The sequence below is a fragment of the Microcebus murinus genome, chromosome 3 (genome assembly GCF_040939455.1).
Source record: "Microcebus murinus isolate Inina chromosome 3, M.murinus_Inina_mat1.0, whole genome shotgun sequence".
Classification (NCBI taxonomy): Eukaryota; Metazoa; Chordata; class Mammalia; order Primates; family Cheirogaleidae; genus Microcebus; species Microcebus murinus.
Genome location: NC_134106.1, coordinates 25,349,385 through 25,367,084, shown reverse-complemented (window position 1 = coordinate 25,367,084; position 17,700 = coordinate 25,349,385). Strand labels below are relative to the sequence as shown.

General features: G+C 45.8%; 1 protein-coding gene across 1 annotated transcript in view; it reads left to right on the top strand.

Moving 5' to 3' along the window:
• XDH (xanthine dehydrogenase) overlaps window positions 1-17,700 on the top strand; it is a 69,544-nt gene that overhangs the window by 42,572 nt on the left and 9,272 nt on the right. The window contains exons 19-32 of the mRNA XM_012788369.3: window positions 125-294; window positions 2,422-2,545; window positions 4,232-4,351; window positions 4,825-4,921; window positions 5,815-5,939; window positions 6,523-6,656; window positions 7,091-7,178; window positions 8,360-8,446; window positions 12,942-13,133; window positions 13,330-13,475; window positions 14,211-14,292; window positions 14,824-14,919; window positions 15,563-15,691; window positions 16,369-16,443. Coding sequence (XP_012643823.2) covers window positions 125-294; window positions 2,422-2,545; window positions 4,232-4,351; window positions 4,825-4,921; window positions 5,815-5,939; window positions 6,523-6,656; window positions 7,091-7,178; window positions 8,360-8,446; window positions 12,942-13,133; window positions 13,330-13,475; window positions 14,211-14,292; window positions 14,824-14,919; window positions 15,563-15,691; window positions 16,369-16,443 — 1,665 coding nt within the window. The remainder of the gene's footprint in view (window positions 1-124; window positions 295-2,421; window positions 2,546-4,231; window positions 4,352-4,824; window positions 4,922-5,814; window positions 5,940-6,522; window positions 6,657-7,090; window positions 7,179-8,359; window positions 8,447-12,941; window positions 13,134-13,329; window positions 13,476-14,210; window positions 14,293-14,823; window positions 14,920-15,562; window positions 15,692-16,368; window positions 16,444-17,700) is intronic.

Sequence of the window (17,700 nt, the reverse complement as noted above, 5' to 3'; positions counted from 1 at the left end):
TGCTTCCTCTATTCTCTCAGGTTTGCTTTGCCATCTAGCCTGAAGCTCTCCACAGTTTGCCCTGGGCCTGTAGAGGAGCAGCGTCCTCAGCAGCTCAGCCTAACTGGTGACCATGTTGTTCCAGGAGGTGCCCAAGGACCAGTCTGAGGAGGACACAGTGGGCCGGCCCCTGCGCCACCTGGCCGCAGACATGCAGGCCTCCGGCGAGGCTGTGTACTGTGACGACATCCCTCGCTACGCGAACGAGCTGTCTCTCCGGCTGGTCACCAGCACCCGGGCCCACGCCAAGATCAAGTGAGCGTCGCCACTGTTGGGGAGCTGGTGGCACTCCGGGATGAGGGCACCGGGAATCACCCTGCCAGGCACTGGAGATACAAAGATAATGAGGTTCCTCCAGGACACCCTAGTCTAGAAGGAAAGACAGGGAATTAATTAAAAACCACAGTCTGGACAGGGGCAGGCAGGGCGAGGGGCCCAGTGGCACCTGGAGAAGGTGTACTCCTGGGAGGGCAAGGGGGGCTCACCTTGGCAGGGCCAGGTCAGAAAGGCCTCGGAGCGCTGAACAGAGGGGGATGGCACTCCAGCTGCTGAAGTGGTTTGGACACGGCCAGGTTAGATCTGCAGTCTGGATATTAGGCTAGGCTGAAATGCCAAATCTCAGGAGAACTGGAGTTAGCTCTAAAGGGAAAAACATGGCCTTAGAGTCTGGCACACCTGGATTGGTGCTTAGCACCTGTGGCCTTGGCCTGTGCACTTAAACTCTCAGTTTCCCTAACCGTAATAGGGAGGTTTGTGAGGATTACTAACAGCATCTACAAAGCACCTAGTAGAGAATAATTACTTGCATGTGTTTGTTGGACTTTTGAGAGCTCAAACAGCAAGAATTGCCACCTCTATAGTAATAACACCTAACACTCACATGGCACTTAATATCTGCCACAACTTAGTTTAAAGCATTTTGCAGAATACCAGCTCATTCATTCTTCACAACAACCTTAAAGACAGGTCCTATTATTCTCTCCCTGTGCCAGACAAGGAAACTGAGGCATGACCAGGGTAAATTACCTGCCCCAGGCCACATAGTTGGTAAGCAGCAGAGTTGGCGTTTGAAGCGAGCAGCATGGGCAACTGTGCCGTGCCACCCCTGGCTGTTCAACCGAGCGAGTGTGAACTGCATTTCCGGGTGGGCATTAGCCACATGGCCTGCTGAGTACACAGCAGGGAAAACCTTCCTTAGAGCTCCTGCTCCTCTATGGCCAAGGGGTCAGATCTCCTTGCCATTGATCTTTTCTCTGCTGAGGCTCCCAGCCTGGAGACAGGCTCCCAGAATGGTGAACCAGACACAGAGGAAATCTAACAGATCAATACACTTTTCCAGGGCCCTGAAAAAAAATATTTAAGTGTATGGTTGCCACTTGCAGGGAACATTCTTTTGCCTTTGTCCTTGTCTTGAGCCCCTGTTGACAGTGCAGTAAGTCACACTGTTTACTCTCAAACCACCTCCATCCAAGCAATGTGAGAATGAATGGAAGAGGATGGGGTGGGGAGGGACATTGTTGTGACAGCAAAAATCAGGGCTTTCCTGGGCTGCACGCACCAGGAAGTGGGTGTGGTGGGCAGAGCTGCACCGACTCAACCTCAGTTCTAATCCCAGTTAAGCTGCTTCCTGGGGGAGTGACTTTAGGTAGCAGTGAAACTACCCAACTTCACTGAGCTTGAGCTTCCCCAAATGTAAAATGGGGGTAATGATAATGACTTTAAGGGTTTCTTGTGAGATGGTTGATACTTAGGGCGGTTTCTGGACCTTTCCCTGAGGTGTCTCTGCCCCACTTCCCCATGGGGACATGGGCCAGAGTGATCAGGACCCAGTCTAGACTATTATAATTGATCAGCTCTCCAGGCATTCTCTCTTCGTGGTCCATATTGCCTACTTATGCCCGGGATGCCAGGTCGTGCTGGATGGCACCACTAACATGAGGAGAGAAATTCGGCTGTGTGAAGGTGCTCATGGCCATCGTATCAGTGGCGCAGCAAGGGCCCTAATGTGCTGATTCTGGATGAGTCTTAGCGGGGCTGTGGGTTTTAGCCAGAGCTCTCCAGAGTTAAGGCTGCTCACTGCGATTTGGCTCCCTTGTCCTTGGAGACCAGATGGGGCTTAGCATGAGGTCATGGAGGCCTGGCCTGGTGCATCCGTCTTATACCCCCAGCCGCATCCAGCACGGTAGCCTGCACATGGTAAGCATTTAACCAACATTTGCAGGATAGAACAGAATTGAATTAGAAGCTAATGAAAAAGAAAGCAGGGAAGGGAAGAATTGGGGTAGAGGGAAGCTCATTAAAATGAGGACAGGGTTATCCAGCCAGGTGAGAGGTCCCCTGCTTTGCCTGCCAGCCTGACCCCTCACACCCTCATTCTTGCAGGTCCATAGAGACTTCAGAAGCTAAGAAGGTGCCAGGGTTTGTTTGCTTCCTCTCAGCTGGTGATATTCCTGGGAGTAATGTAACTGGAATTTGCAATGATGAAACAGTCTTTGCAAAGGATAAGGTAGGTCTTGAATGTTTTTTCTATGTTAAGTAAGTGGAATAAGTATTGACATTTTAATTTGTGCTCATTGCTCCAAATCCCTACTCTTGCAAGATTATACATTTGCATTTGCATGTATCATGACCATCATCCAATGGGTGAGGTTTGCTTTGGATTTCTTTATGGATTCAGGAAAATCTATAAAGAGATAGAATATGTTACCTGTTTATTTAATCGATGGCTGCTGTTTGTACATAGTAGGATGACTCCATGCCAAAGTGGCAGTAAAACAAGGCTGGTGATTGCGTTTGAATTAACAATTGAGTTCTTAAGGCACAAAATTAAGCTCCTTTATTAAAAGAAAATAAGAATCCATTAAACAAACCAGAAAAGAAATCACAATACCACCACTATATGTATTGATAATTCACTTATATGAACTCATACAAAAGCTTATCTATTGATTTCAACTATATGAAATCCTACAATAAAAAGTTTCAAACATTTAAGACAGCAGCTGCAAAAATCCTTATAGAATCCTCATAGAATTGTTCTCAGGCATTTTATAATTCCAATACAGATCAAATGTTGCAAATTAGAAATGGGTAGGTGTATCTTAAGGGTAAATTCACCTTATTATTGACATAAAAGAAAGAACAAAAAATTGCAAATATGAGACACAAGGACTCCACAAGGACAGCATTTGGTGGAAAAACAAATTGCTTTACAAACTTCAAGAGCCTCCAAGAGCACTGCTAGCATTATGGTTACTGTGAGTCAACCAGGTTCGGCTGCCACTGCACTAACCAACTAAGTCAGTAACTTAATTGGGGCCTCAAGAGATAATGATTAGAGATGTGCATGCTAAGTATTGGTTCCTATTGTCAGAAACCTCATATTCCAAAGTGATGAGTTGGATAACAATTTTTTTGTTGTTAATTTTGAGGAGGGTGTTGGATGAAAATTATCCCTGAAAGAGATCCATCAAGCTTTTATGTGGCTGAATTATTAAAGAAAAAACCAATTGTTACTATATAAATTGAAAAAAAAATCTTGTTAATGGGTCAAGTCTAAGAACCAGCATTTGGGAGCTCTAGCTTTTGGGCATCTAATTGGCTCATGTCCACAAGACATGATTGCAGCCTTTGAGAAGCTTTTGGTGTAAATCTAGGAAATGGAACATAAAAGAGAGTGGTGTGGTGGAAAGAAATAAAACTGGGAGTCAGGGCCTAAGATTGAGTCCTGATCTAGTCACTAGCCACTTGTGACCTTGCCTTCTGTGTCTCCATCTCTTCATATGAAGACCAAACATGGTGAAGAAAATCTGAATTGACACACACACTTCCTGGTGCCATATATCTACCATTGTGCTCATGGCAGACATCAGTAATCAATCACGATGTTCTACCCAGCGCAGCGCTCAGTAGCTGCCGGTACTAAATAATCGGATTGGCCCTTGAGACGAAATCTGTTTGCCATCCTGATCCCAGTGATCTCTAAGTCCTGTGCCAGCTCTACTGGTTCTAAGCACTTATGAAGAGGCATATAAACTTAATTACTAGGATAGGAAAACAAAAAGGCTGCAGCACATTCCTAAAATGTATTATGTGACAGCAGGGACTTCCTTTGCCTTTTTGAACAATCCAAAAATAATTTGCTTCATGAGGAGCTTGGTCATGTTCTTTAGCAGTCTGTCTCTGCCCCCAGGTTACTTGTGTCGGGCACATCATCGGTGCCGTGGTTGCCGACACTCCCGAACATGCTCAGAGAGCAGCTCAAGGGGTGAAAGTCACCTACGAAGAACTTCCAGCCATTATCACGATTGAGGTAATTAAGTATGGGCTGCCTGTGTGGAGGAGTGAGCTCCCTTTCCCTGGAGACACATTTATTAGGATCTTCTAGAGGAGATTCAAGCAGCAGGTAGGGATTTGAGTAGAGGACTTTAAAATCCCTTCCAGCTCAGGGGTTTCTGGTCCAATGAAACCTTCTTTATGATCTTAGGCTCAGTCCACTGACAACTAAACTAAGTTCCACCTCCCCCGAATTTCAGCTCTAATTACTTCCTTGTGAGATTCTTTGCTTTTCCTCAAAATCCGGGATTATCCATTTGCAGCAGAGGAAATGGAGGAATAAGACTCCCTGGAGTATCACAGGGCTTAATTTAAGTCTGTCTATGAAGATGGTAGAGATTCATATAGGGGAAGAGAGAGGCAACAGTTCAGAGTGCTTCTCTTTCCCAGTCAGAACCCATCTTCCTCCCCCTAAAAGCCAAGTGACCGAAGCTTCTTTGTGATCCTCAGGATGCTATAAAGAACAACTCCTTTTATGGATCTGAGCTGAAGATTGAGAAGGGAGACCTCAAGAAAGGGTTTTCTGAAGCAGATAATGTTGTCTCAGGTACAGCTGCACCCTGCAGCAGCAAGAATGGGGTGGCCTTGGTTTGCGAATGAAATTCCAGAAATATACATTGAGCCTTGACACAGGGAGGTGATTTCCAAACACTTCCTAACAGAAGATGCTCTCTGATGTTTGTACCAAAATAATAAACAGTTGGCTAGGATACAGCTTTGTTTATCTAAATCTCCACTCTCTCTAGGCTGGATCTAAGTGATGCTAGGGAGATTCTAGTGTATTCTGATTTGTAAGACTGTCTGGGGAAGATAATGGCCACTGATGCCTGACCAGCCTTGGGTTGGCTAAGCCTCTAACCACACAGACTCCTCCCTGTCCCCACCTTCCTGAAGGCAGTCCTGACCCATCCTCAGCTAGCCCTCTCCCCTGCACTTCCTTCCCCTCTGTCTCTGACACTGTGATTAGGTCCATAGCTGTCATCCAGGACAAGGCTGCTGATTAGCCCCTTTGGGGATTGTCTTTGACATTGGCTGTTGTGCATTGCCAAGTCACTATGTAGCCAACTCTGCAACAGGCCTGGTAGCTTCAGTTCTGGGACATGCTCACGTTTTCAGCTTTCCAAATCACATCTATTAATTCCTTCTTTACTTTTTACAATGATAGTTTTAGAACTCTTTGATTTCCACTGGCTGCAATGAGAAAAGCACTTTGCACCTGATGCATTTCAGTGTCATCTGGTTTCTTTGTTGTGAGGGGTGGGAGAGCTCTCAGTTCCCAGATGGCCAAGACTTTGGTGTCCTTTTTACCCCAGTCAGGGACCCCAGAGGTTACCTGTGATCAGTTGGCTCCTGCAAAGGCCACTTGGCAGAGCACACTTTCTCTCTAAGCAAACTTCTGTAGCATCAGGCTCACTGGGAGGGGTCTCATTGCTTTCTCAGGAGAGCTGTACATCGGTGGCCAAGAGCACTTCTACCTGGAGACTAACTGCACCATTGCTGTCCCAAAAAACGAGGCAGGGGAAATGGAGCTCTTTGTGTCTACACAGAACACCATGAAGACCCAGGTAGATGCCATGAGGGTCAGCTCAAGAGGCTGAGGGGATAATGGGGAGCTCCTGGCTGACCAAGAGGGCAGCGTGGCAAATGGAAAGAGGGAGATCTGAGCTCGTCCAGAAGGGGACTTGAGTGTAATGGTCCTGGCGCCAAACTCTGTCACCAGGAAGCAGTGTCACTGAGCTTGTTCTATGACTTTTCTTGGCCTCAGTTTGTTCATCTATTTAAAATGGGGCCTGATAGGGTTATTGCAATGATTAGAAGAGTTTTAATACTTGAACTAGAGCCTGGTAAGTGTTGGATATTATCATTCTAGTGCCATATGGCCTTGGTCAAGTCATATCTTGCTTCGATTCCTCATCTGTAAAATGAATGGGTTGGATTAAGTGATAGCCACAAGGACCACTAAATTATCTGCACCAGGTTAAATATGCCCCATTTCTCACTACCTGTGATGTGACAATGGTTGCCAGCATTTTTGGCAGCTGGTCCTACCTTCATGACCTACCAGTCCCTGGCCAGGTGGAATAAGTTTCTAAAAGTAATAAGTCCAGATGATGCATTCAGTGAGAGTGTTTTGTCTCTTGCCCATAGAGCTTTGTTGCAAATATGTTGGGGGTTCCAGCAAACCGGATTTTGGTCCGAGTGAAGAGAATGGGAGGAGCCTTTGGAGGGAAGGAGACCCGGAGCACTGTGGTGTCCACGGCAGTGGCCCTGGCTGCACACAAGTGAGTTGCAAAGCCTGCTTCTTCCAGCTGGCTCTGGGAAAAAGAAAGAGGCGCTGCCTCTGCCAGGAAGGCTTTCTGGATTTCTCCCTGTTGGAAGTAGTTTCCCCCTGCTTTGAATTCTCATAGCCCTCTGGTTTTAGAACCCTTGGGCACAGATGAGGGTAACATCACCTGTTTCTTTGTGTTCTGATGCATGTGTTCACATCTGATCTCCCATACCCAGCCTTGAGCTCTCCTAGGCTGAGGACATGACTCACATCCTATATTCCCCACCTTGTCCGCACAGTGCCTAGACGGCCAAGCACCCAGTGCAGGTCTGCTTGGTGGCCCAGGTGGGAAAGGCAGTTTCTCTGCTGTTTTCCTCCCTGAGACTCACGGGGCTGGGCTGTTGTTGAAGACTCACAGGTTTCTAACTCTCTTGGAACCCCCCTCAGGACCGGCCGTCCTGTGCGCTGCATGCTGGACCGTGATGAGGACATGCTGATCACTGGTGGCAGGCATCCCTTCCTGGCCAGATACAAGGTTCTAGATTTTGGGGGTGTGCTGTGTCATTTTGTAGGTAAACCTGACGCTGTACCCTTACTTTATGCACGACTATCTGTAGACATTCAAAGAAGGAATAGGAAGGAGAGAGATACAAATAGGCCGACAGCAACACAGAAGGGAGTCCCGGGGAGGCTGGCAGGCCACTCCCAAGGGTGGCTGCATAAATTCTGAGAATCTGCTGTGGTCTGCATCTGGCCTTTGGCCAGTCAGACTCAGAAGTGTGATCTGTCAGCAGACCTAGGTAAAGACGTGCCGTGTGGCCCAGTGTTCACACATTCACAGGCCTCATGTAGAACTCAGTGACTACTTAGTAATTTATAGTGGAAAATAAAACTTCCCAGGCGCCTGGACAGCACAGGGTGTTAGGATGGGCACCTGCTCTACTGGAGGTAGAGCAGGACCATGGATTGGGCAAGGCCCAAACTTCCCTCTGGGACAATCTTTCTCTGGGTTTCCATGAGTGACCCATGCAGGCTTTCCCTATATACATCAGGATAGCCTTCCAGGGCTCAGTCCAGCTCTGGAAACCTGGGCGCCCTCTCTCTCCATGAGCCAGCTTTGAACATCACCCCTTTGATGTATGCCAACTTTATTTCATGATTGAACTCCCAGAAGGGGATTGTATTTCTCTTATTCTCAAATTCTTGTGGGCCTGAAGAAAGTACCTCCATCTTTTGGGGTCCCAGTTTCCACACTTGTAAAATGGCCTGTAAAGAGTATTTTTAATGGTTACGTGAGGTCAAGCCCGTGCAAGCACATTGCGCTCCTGCAAAGTGTAGCTTTTATTGTCTGCTGAGCAGAGCTGTGAGGGGTGCTCTGGTGTCTTTCCTAGTTTCTCTTCCCAGCCCTCCCCTCCCTGCCCTGTCGTGACTCACTTTCTCTTTTTCACTTCCTCTCTTCCTCTCCTAGAGCTGGGAGCAGGCAGCAGGAGGGAGGGGTGGGGGCAAGCGTGTGCAGGCTCAAGGTGCCGAGGGTGCACCACCGGGAGGTGTCAGTTTCGCTCCTCTTCACCTGTTACCTTCTGGTGACCTCTTCAGGTCGCTTTTGTTTCCACGGTGTGATGTCTTGTTCTTCCTGTTTCTTCCACGTAGCATAAGTGGGAGGGGAGGATCAGAGGCAGGAAGGGGACCGTTGAGACATCACTCTCCTTTCATCAGGTTGGCTTCATGAAGACTGGGAAGGTCGTGGCTCTGGAGGTGGATCACTTCAGCAACGCGGGGAACACCCAGGATCTCTCTCAGGGTGTAAGTAGGACCCACACCCACCCCTGCACCCAGGGGTCACTAGGGGGTCAAGGGTGTGTCCCACAGCCTGTTCCCATACAGACAGAGGCCTCCCCAGGTCTTGCCTGTTACTGTTGCAGTAGCCTCCTCACTGTCCCCACCTTCAGGTTTCCCAACCTTGATTAATCTCTAAAGTACAGAGATGATCAGATTACTTCACCGATAAACCCACCCTTCCTGCTCAAGATATTTCGCCAAACTGGTGAAGTTAGTTACAAAGCTTTATGTATGGTGTGATGGCATTATGTGTGTGTGTATGCATGTTTTAATATATATATGATATGTGTATATGTATATATATATCATATATATGCATATGCATATATCATATATATATGATAGACATCGAAAAAATCTGAAGGAACATACACTAAACCGTTAACAGTGATCAAATTGTTAACAGTGATTGGAGTGGTACTTAGGGGCACACACTGTCATTTTTTACATTACACATTTCTGTGATGTTTTAGTTTTAAATAATAAATTGCATTGCCTTTACATTTTTAAAAACCTTTTTATGGAAGTGTAATTTACATAGATAAAGTTTACCCATTTGAAGTGTATAATTTAATGGTGGTTAGTAAATTTAAAGAGTTGTACAACCATTATCACAATCCAGTTTTTGAACATCCGTCACCCCAAAATGATTTCTTGTACCCATTTGCAGTCACTCCCGCTCCCATTCCCCAGGCAAGCACTAATCTGCTTTCTGTCTTCGTAGATTTTCCTTGTGTCACCAAGTCATAGAAAGAGAGCCCTACACTACATAGTCTTTTGTGTTCAGTTTCTTTCTCTCAGAATTGTGTTGTGGAGGTTCATCTATGTTGTAGCATGTATCAGTACTTCATTCCCTGAGGAATAATATTCCATTCTATGGATTATACCATGTTTTGTTTTCCAGTCACCTCTTGATGGACATTTGGGGGGTTGTTTTCAGGTTTTATCTCTCATGGATAATGCTGCTCTGAACATTCTTGCACCAGTCTTGTGTGGATGTATATTTTTAGTTCTCTAAGTAGATTCCTAGGAGTAGAATTTCTGTGTCGTTGGTGAACTTAACATAAAGAAATGACCAAAGTATTTTCTAAAGTGGCTGAACTACTTTCCATTTCAATCAATAGTATATAGGGGTTCCCTTTGCTCCACATCCTCAGTAACACTTGGGGGTGTCTGTCTCTTGATTATAGCTGTTCTTGCAGATGTGGAGTGATATCTCATTGTGGTTTTAATTTGTGTTTCCCTAATGACTAATGAGGTTGCATATCTTTTTTTTTATATGCTAAGTAGTCAGTCATATGGTTTATTTGATGAAATATTTGTTCAAGTATTTTGCCCATTTTTGAATGATTTGCCTTCTTGGTATTAAATCATATGAGATCTTCATTTTAGGTATTTTAGGTATAAAACCTTTATCAAATATATGATTAACAAATATTTTCTCCCCTTCTGTGCCTTGTCTCTTTGTTTTCTTAACTGCTGTCTTATAAAGTGGAAAAGTTCTTAATTTTGGTGAAGTTGAACATGATCGATTCTGAATTAATTTTTCTATGTGGTGTGAGGTAAGGAGCTAAATTCATCTTTTGCATGTGGATATTCGATTGTCACCACACCATTTGTTGAGAAAACTACCATTTCCCCATTGCATTTCCATGGCAAATTTAGGAAGAAAAAGCAATTGACGGTGAACATAAGATTTATTTCTGGAATCCCAATTCTGTGCCATTATTACATACTTATCATTATGCTGGTACCATACTCTCTTGATTACAGCCGTTTTAGAGTAAATTTTGAAATTGGAAGTCTGAGCCTCCAACTTTGTTCTTTTACAAGATTATTTTGGCTATTTGGAGTCCTTTTCATATAAATTTTGAGAATTGTATGTCAATTTCTACAAGACAGCCTGCTGATATTTTGATAGGGGATGTGTTGAATTTATAGTTTAGTTTGGGGAGAATTACCATTTTAATAATATTGAGTCTTTCAATCTATAATTATGGATTTTCTATTTATTTAAATCTCCTCTCCTTTCTCTCAGCAATGTTTTGTAGTTTTCAGTACATAAGTCTTATACTTTTTTGTGTCCCCCTCCCCCAAGCCCTGTCATGTTCCCTTTCCTTTAGTCACATTGAAGATCTCTATTTCCAAACAGACCTTTCTCTTGTGCCTTCCACTGACTTTGTACATGATGTCTTCTATAGCTAAAATATGCTTCCTTTCAACTCTACCTGGTTGACTCCTATTGATTCTTTATCATGCAGAGTAAATGTGTGTGTATATATATATATATACACACACACATATACACACACTCTTATATACTACCTGTAGCACTTACACTTGAAATCATGGTTTAAGTCCAGGTTTTTGTCTTTCCTGGGTTGTGGACCCTTCAATAGCTGTAAATATAGTTTATTCTTCTTTGCAACACCAATATCTTTCATAGTGCTTGACATACAATGAGCACCTTTTAAATATTTTTTGATTTGACAAATAAATGATTGACCTAAGTGGTAAGTTATGTCTTTGCAGTTGAAGCAAGATTCAGAGAAGCTGGGTCCTGTACTGTTCCTTGGGTCCCTTTAGTACTAAGCAATATCACCTCCTCATCTGTAATTTAGCAGTCAAGATCATACTGTACTCTTTTTGCTAATTAAAATTTTTATTTTGAGATAATTGTAGATTAACATGCAGTTGTAAGAAATAATACAGAGTGATCCCATGTATGTACTATATATACTATGGGAAAACCTCTGTTCATATCTTTTGCCCATGTTCTAATGCATTATTTTTAACCCAGCTTCCTCCAAAGGTTACATCTTGCAATACTATAGTACAATATTACTACAAGGATATTGACACTGAGACAGTCAAGATACAAACATGTTTACCACCGTGAAGATCCATTAAGGTGCCCTCTTATGCCTACACTACTTCCCTTCCTCTCTAACTCCCTCCTTAACCCCTGGCAACCATTAATCTGTTTGCCATTTCTATAATTTTGTCATTTTTGAGAATATTATGTAAATGGAATCATACAACATGAAACTTTTGGGATTGAGTTTTTCATTCAGCATAATTCTCTAGAGACTTATTCAAATTGTGTGAATCAGTTATTTATTCCTTTGCATTGCTTAGTAGTATTCCATGGTATGGATGTCCAACAGTTTGTTTAACCATGTTCTTTACCCATTGAAGAACATCTGAGTTGTTTCTGAGTTCTTGACTATTACAAATAAAGCTGCTATAAATATTTGTGCATAGTTTTTGTATTAACATAAATCTTCATTTCTCTGGGATAAATGCCCGAAAGTGCAATTAGTAGATTATATGGTGGTTTCAAGTTTGGATTTTAAAGAAACTGCTGAAGTGTTTTCCAGAGTTTCTGTACCATTTTACATTCCTAACAGCAATGTTTGAGTGATTCTTTCTCTCCACACCCATGCCAAAATTTGGTGGTGGTGTCATTATTTTTAGTTTTAGTTTTAGCCATTATGATATCTCACAGTGACATCTCACTGTGGTTTTAATTAGCATTTTTCTAATGGCTAATGAAGTTGATCATCTGTTCATGTGCTTATTTTCCATTGTATATATTCTTCAGTGAAATGTGTGTTCATGCCTTTTGCCCATCTTATAATTGGACTATTTGTGGTTTTGCTGCTGAATTTTGAGAGGTTTGTACATATCGTAGATAAGTCCTTTGTCAGATATATGTTTCGCAAGTATTTTCCCTTGGTTTGCAGTGTCTTTTCAACTTAACAGGATCTTTAGAAGAGCAAACATTTAAAATTTTGGCAAAGTCAAATTTATGAATTTATATTCTTATTAATAGTGCATTTGGCGTCAAGTCTGAGAACTCTTTGCCTGGCGTTAGATTCGGGGGGGGGTTGCCTATCTTTCTTTCTAAAAGTGTTACAGTTTTACATTTTACATGTAAGCCCATGAGCCATTTTGAGTTAATTTTGTATAGGATGTGAGACTTAGATTAAAGGTTTTCATTTCTTTCTTCCTTATTTTTCTTTCAACCTATGAATGTCTAACTGCTCTGGCACCATGGTTAAAAGGCTATCCTTGCTCCACTGAATTGCTTTTTAACCTTTGTGAAAAATCAGTTGGGCATATTCGAGTGGGTCTATGTCTGGGTTCCCTATTCTGTTTTATGGATCTATGTGAATATCCCCCCTACCAATTCCACACAGCCTTGATTGCTGTAGCTATATAATAAATATTAATTTGACTGGGCTGGTTCCTCCTACTTGATTTTTTTCTTTTCAAAATTATTTTAGCTATTCCAGTTCCTTTGCTCTTCCATATAAATTTTAGAATAATCTTGTCTGTATCTACACAAAATCTTCTTGGGGAAGGCAAGGCATGGATGCAGCCCTCCGGGTTCCTATTTGAACTGCTGCTGGAGTCAGCCCACCGTTCTCTCCCATTTTGGTTTCCTGTGCTTCAGATAATGGAGCGAGCCCTGTTCCACATGGACAACTGCTATAAAATCCCCAACATCCGGGGCACTGGGCGTCTGTGCAAGACCAATCTGCCCTCCAACACGGCCTTCCGGGGCTTTGGGGGGCCACAGGCCATGCTCATTGCTGAGAATTGGATGAGTGAAGTTGCCGTGACCTGTGGGCTGCCCGCAGAAGAGGTAAGCTGGGAATTTGGTGGCACAAGTCAGAGTGGGCTAGCCCACTTGGCGGGGAGAGTGGCTTTGTATCTTGGTCCCCCCCGCCTTGGGGGCGGAGGACAGGCAGGTCCTGATGGGGGCTGGAGGCTTCAGTTTAGGTTGTGCCCTCCCAGTCTCTTGCCACCCTCAAGGCCTCAGTGTCTCTCTCCTTGGGAAGGTGCGGAGGAAAAACCTGTACAAAGAAGGGGACCTGACACACTTCAACCAGAAGCTTGAGGGGTTCACCTTGCCCAGGTGCTGGGATGAATGCCTAGCAAGCTCTCAGTACCACGCTCGGAAGAGTGAGGTTGACAAGTTCAACAAGTAAGAGCTGGGAGGGGGAGTCCCATGTGCTGGTGCTCTCTTGGGTTTCATATTCTACAGCTGATAATTTAATGGCTAACTTCTGAGGCTGCTGAGTTTGCCAACTCATAGCAACGTCTTTGATCTTGTAATGCTCTTCAGCCTGGGGCAGGTGGGCTCACAGCCTGCACTCAGCGTCGCAGCCCATTAGCTGTCGTCCATCTTTACACATGTGTGTGCCTTCTGGGCACACCGTGTTACAGCCCAGGACCAAGAACACCACAGTTACATCCCCCCTCTGACACTAATCTAGAAACGTGACTTGGCAGTCACTCCATCTCCCTGGGCCTCAGTTTAATCATTAGCAAAACGTACATAATTACGTTGGCTCTGTCTTCCTCATGGAGTTGCTCAGATAACCAAATACAAAGCACAGAGAAGGCATCGTTGTCATCAGTCGGCCACAGTGTCTGCCTGAGGTGATGACAGTCCAGGATCGCCAGAGCACTCTGACCCCATATGAATTCCGCCCAGGGCGGGCTCTGTTCTAGCTGCACCAAAGGACCCCAAACCCAAATTTCCACCCTTCTCAGTTTTGTCTACACTGTTGAGGCCCAACTCAGTTATGACAATGACTATATGGGCGGCTGCAAGGATGTCCTGCTTTGATGTGATATGAAGATGTTGACTGAAAATTGTCAGAGAAATCATACATATGGCAGAGAAGGTTCTATGAGAGTGTTCCTTTTTCTCCAGGGAAAACTGCTGGAAAAAGAGAGGATTGTGTATAATTCCTGTCAAGTTTGGAATAAGCTTCACAGTTCCTTTTCTGAATCAGGTAATTGCCTTATACAATTTCATCCATTTCTACCAGACAGGGACCCCATTATCCCCTGTTTATGGAATTACAAGGGAAATCTTGTTGTCACCAGTAACAGAGCTGACCAGAGGAGCTCTTTGCCATTTCAGTGAAAGCCAAGCTGGTATGTTCTTATTTGTCCAATATGTCATGGGCAGTGACACTCAGAGATCTCGGATCACCTCTAGTTCCTGCCCTTCCTGAGTGTAGGACTGAGGACAGCAACTCTGCCTCTCTCGTCGTATTTCTTCGTCTATAGAGTGAGCACAGAGAGATTTCCCCCTGAGGCTAAGAGACACCCAGAGAAGGCTATGATAAGACGCTTTGCATCCCACTGACGGTCTGTGTGGTCACATCATGAGATTTACACTGCCGTCATCTTCATCTGCGGTTTACATCCAGGAAGTTGCTGCTGCTGTTCTTTATCCTGGGTTCCACACCTCTCATTCCACATTTAAGCTGAGTTAGGATTTACTGAATTTTGTGTCTGGTGTCCTTCTCTGTGCTTAGGCAGGAGCCCTGATTCACGTCTACACCGACGGCTCTGTGCTGCTGACCCACGGGGGCACTGAGATGGGCCAGGGCCTGCACACCAAGATGGTCCAGGTGAGCAGTGGGACTGTGGGCATCCTTGCAGCACTGTGGTGCCTGTTGTAAGGGAAGGTCCTGTGAGCAACAGAGCAGAGGGACACCCCCGTGCAGAAGTGGGCCTGGGATCTGGCCCGGCCCTGTCACGCACGTGCATGTGACCCTGGGCAGGTCTTCTCGCTCTCTTGGCCTCAGTTTCCTCACATGTGCAAAGGATTTTGCAAGTGATCTCTGCAGACACTTCCATTACGAGCATTTTCTGTGTGGAAGGTGGGTGTGCTGTGTGTATAAAGGTAGCTAGTTTCCCAGGCTCCAAGAGAGTCCTCAGAGGAGAGCCAGGATAATGGGGCTGGATTAGAATCAGCACATCTGCTCAGCCTATAGGAGCTAGCCAAATTGGATTTTATGAAAAGCCAGGGTTAGCTTTAAAAGGCACTGTTTGTCGCCATTAGGTTTATGAATATTTTATTCAACCAAATTATTCTGTCAAGTGCTGCTTCAGATTCAGCCAGATGTGAGAATATCCCAGAATCAATAAGATTAGAGCTTACAAAATTATTTTCTTGCCTGTAACAGAGAACATGAATCCCATCTTGGGGAGAAGGCAGGCAAACCTCATGATAGTCATTTTCCTAGAGGGCAATGTCTTCTCTTTTTGCAGGTGGCCAGCAAAGCTCTGAAAATACCCACCTCTAAGATTTATATCAGCGAGACAAGCACTAACACGGTGCCCAACGCCTCTCCCACGGCCGCCTCTTCCAGCAGTGACATCAACGGGCAGGCCATCTATGTAAGGAGCCCGGGGAGCCGGCAGAGCAGAGGGCCGGCCCGGGGCTTCGGGCCAGAGAGCCTCCCCAGGTGGGAGCTGGCATGGCTCCTCTCGGCTCTTTGGCTATGGCTGTGCCTTTGGCAGTTTTATCCAGGTGGATGCTGTTTCTCTAGACACCAAGCTAAAAGAGAGCCCCAAGTATTGTACCCACTTCCATCACAGCCAGGAGGGATGAGTGCAGGGCGGGGCGCAGTGCTGGGGGGAAGCAGGGGCTTCTGGGAAGATGTCCTCCCTGGTGTAGGAACTGCCCACGAGACAATGACCAAAATCGATGATGGGTCAGCCGTGTTGGACCCACTTGCTTCTGGACCACACGGGGGATGTACTCAAACAAGGAATTTGATGGGAGAAGACACCTCCTTGTGGGCCGGCCCCTCAAACATTTCACCCTCTGTGAGCCTGAGAACTGGGTCAGGAAGTGCTCTCCAAGCAAGGGCCAGCATGGCCCCTTTGGCAGAGTCCTGTGCCTTCCACCCTGGGCCTCGGTCATTCTGGAGAGTGGCAACAAGGCTGTCTGAGTGGCCCCCTGGGCACAGTGTTGCTTGGAGGTGGGAGGCCTTGCCGAGGCCCTTGGGTTTTCCCCGGCCGTGGAGTGCAGAGGGCTGATGTGTGGGGTGTGTGGTGGGTGCTCTCTGCAGGCTGCGTGTCAGACCATCCTGAAGAGGCTGGAACCCTTCAAGAGAAAGAATCCCAGTGGCTCCTGGGAAGACTGGGTGAGTCTGAGCAGATCCAAGTTACTTTTGCCTGTGAGAGGAAGATCAACACCAGGGCCTCTGTTCCGACCCAAAACACGCGTAGGAGATGATGACCTAGTCACACAGGCAAAGAGAAGAAGAGGGGGCCTGCGTGATTTCACAGGATGAGTAAATGCTCAACCTCGCTGGGCCCCTTTCTCTGTGGTTTTCACGGGTGAGGGAAGTCACTTGAGGAACATTTTTGATCCACGACTTTGACAGCCTTGTGGGAATCGAGTATTTGTCTGCCCTGAGCCTGAGAGGATGGGTGACGGCTCAGCATGCTCACCTGGACCTGGTCCTGCGCCCCACTTCTCTGGGAGCCTCACTGAGCCTGGCTTTCTTCAACCCCATCTCTCAGAGAGTCTCAGAGGCAGCCAGTCCTGTCACCCAGCCATCAAGGTGGGTCCAGTGAGACTCCCTCGGTGAGAGAGCAGGGTGAAGACGTCACCCGAGAGCTTACATCCTTCCTGTGATTTCAGGAGTGACAGAACTAGCACTCATGCCCGATTCTCTGACTTCTGGATCAGGGGGCTGCCAGTCAGAAGTCCTCAGAGGGAAGCTGCCCGGAAGTCTCCCTCAGGCGGGAGACTGCAGCGCCTCCCTCAGGCAGAGATACCGGTGGCGGCTTAGCTCCCTCAGCCCCCAGAGCTGGGGTGGGAGAGCCGGGCATGACAGTGACACATGAAACGTGCTGCACGTGGGCCAGCTCTAGGGTACAAGTGTCCCTTAACAGAGTCAAATACATTATTCTTTCAGAACTACTCCTCTAGCTGTGCCTCACGTGACCCTTCCTTCCCACACTCACGGATACCATGCGCATGGATACGGTGCGCATGAATGCCACAGGAATGGAGCTTGATTTTGGTGGTTTGGGTTTTCACGTGGATTTGTCAGGCAATTTAAATGTTTTCAACAACAGCCCTGGCAGCAATTCTCTACTGTCTGACCTGTTGATCTGAGCTTTGTCCCCAACCACCAGCTATGTGGTCCAGTGTTCCTAATAAGCAGATAACTCCAATAAATGAGCCACAGTCACCAGCACACATACCCACAAGCACGTGTGCACACGTGCATACACATTATGTTATTAATGTATGACTAGTGCAGATCTTAGGTCAAAATCTTTTTCGCTAAGTGTTAGTTTTCACATCCGTAAAATAGCATGTTAAGTATAAAATAAGCACAATAAGCCGGGCGCGGTGGCTCACGCCTGTAATCCTAGCTCTCTGGGAG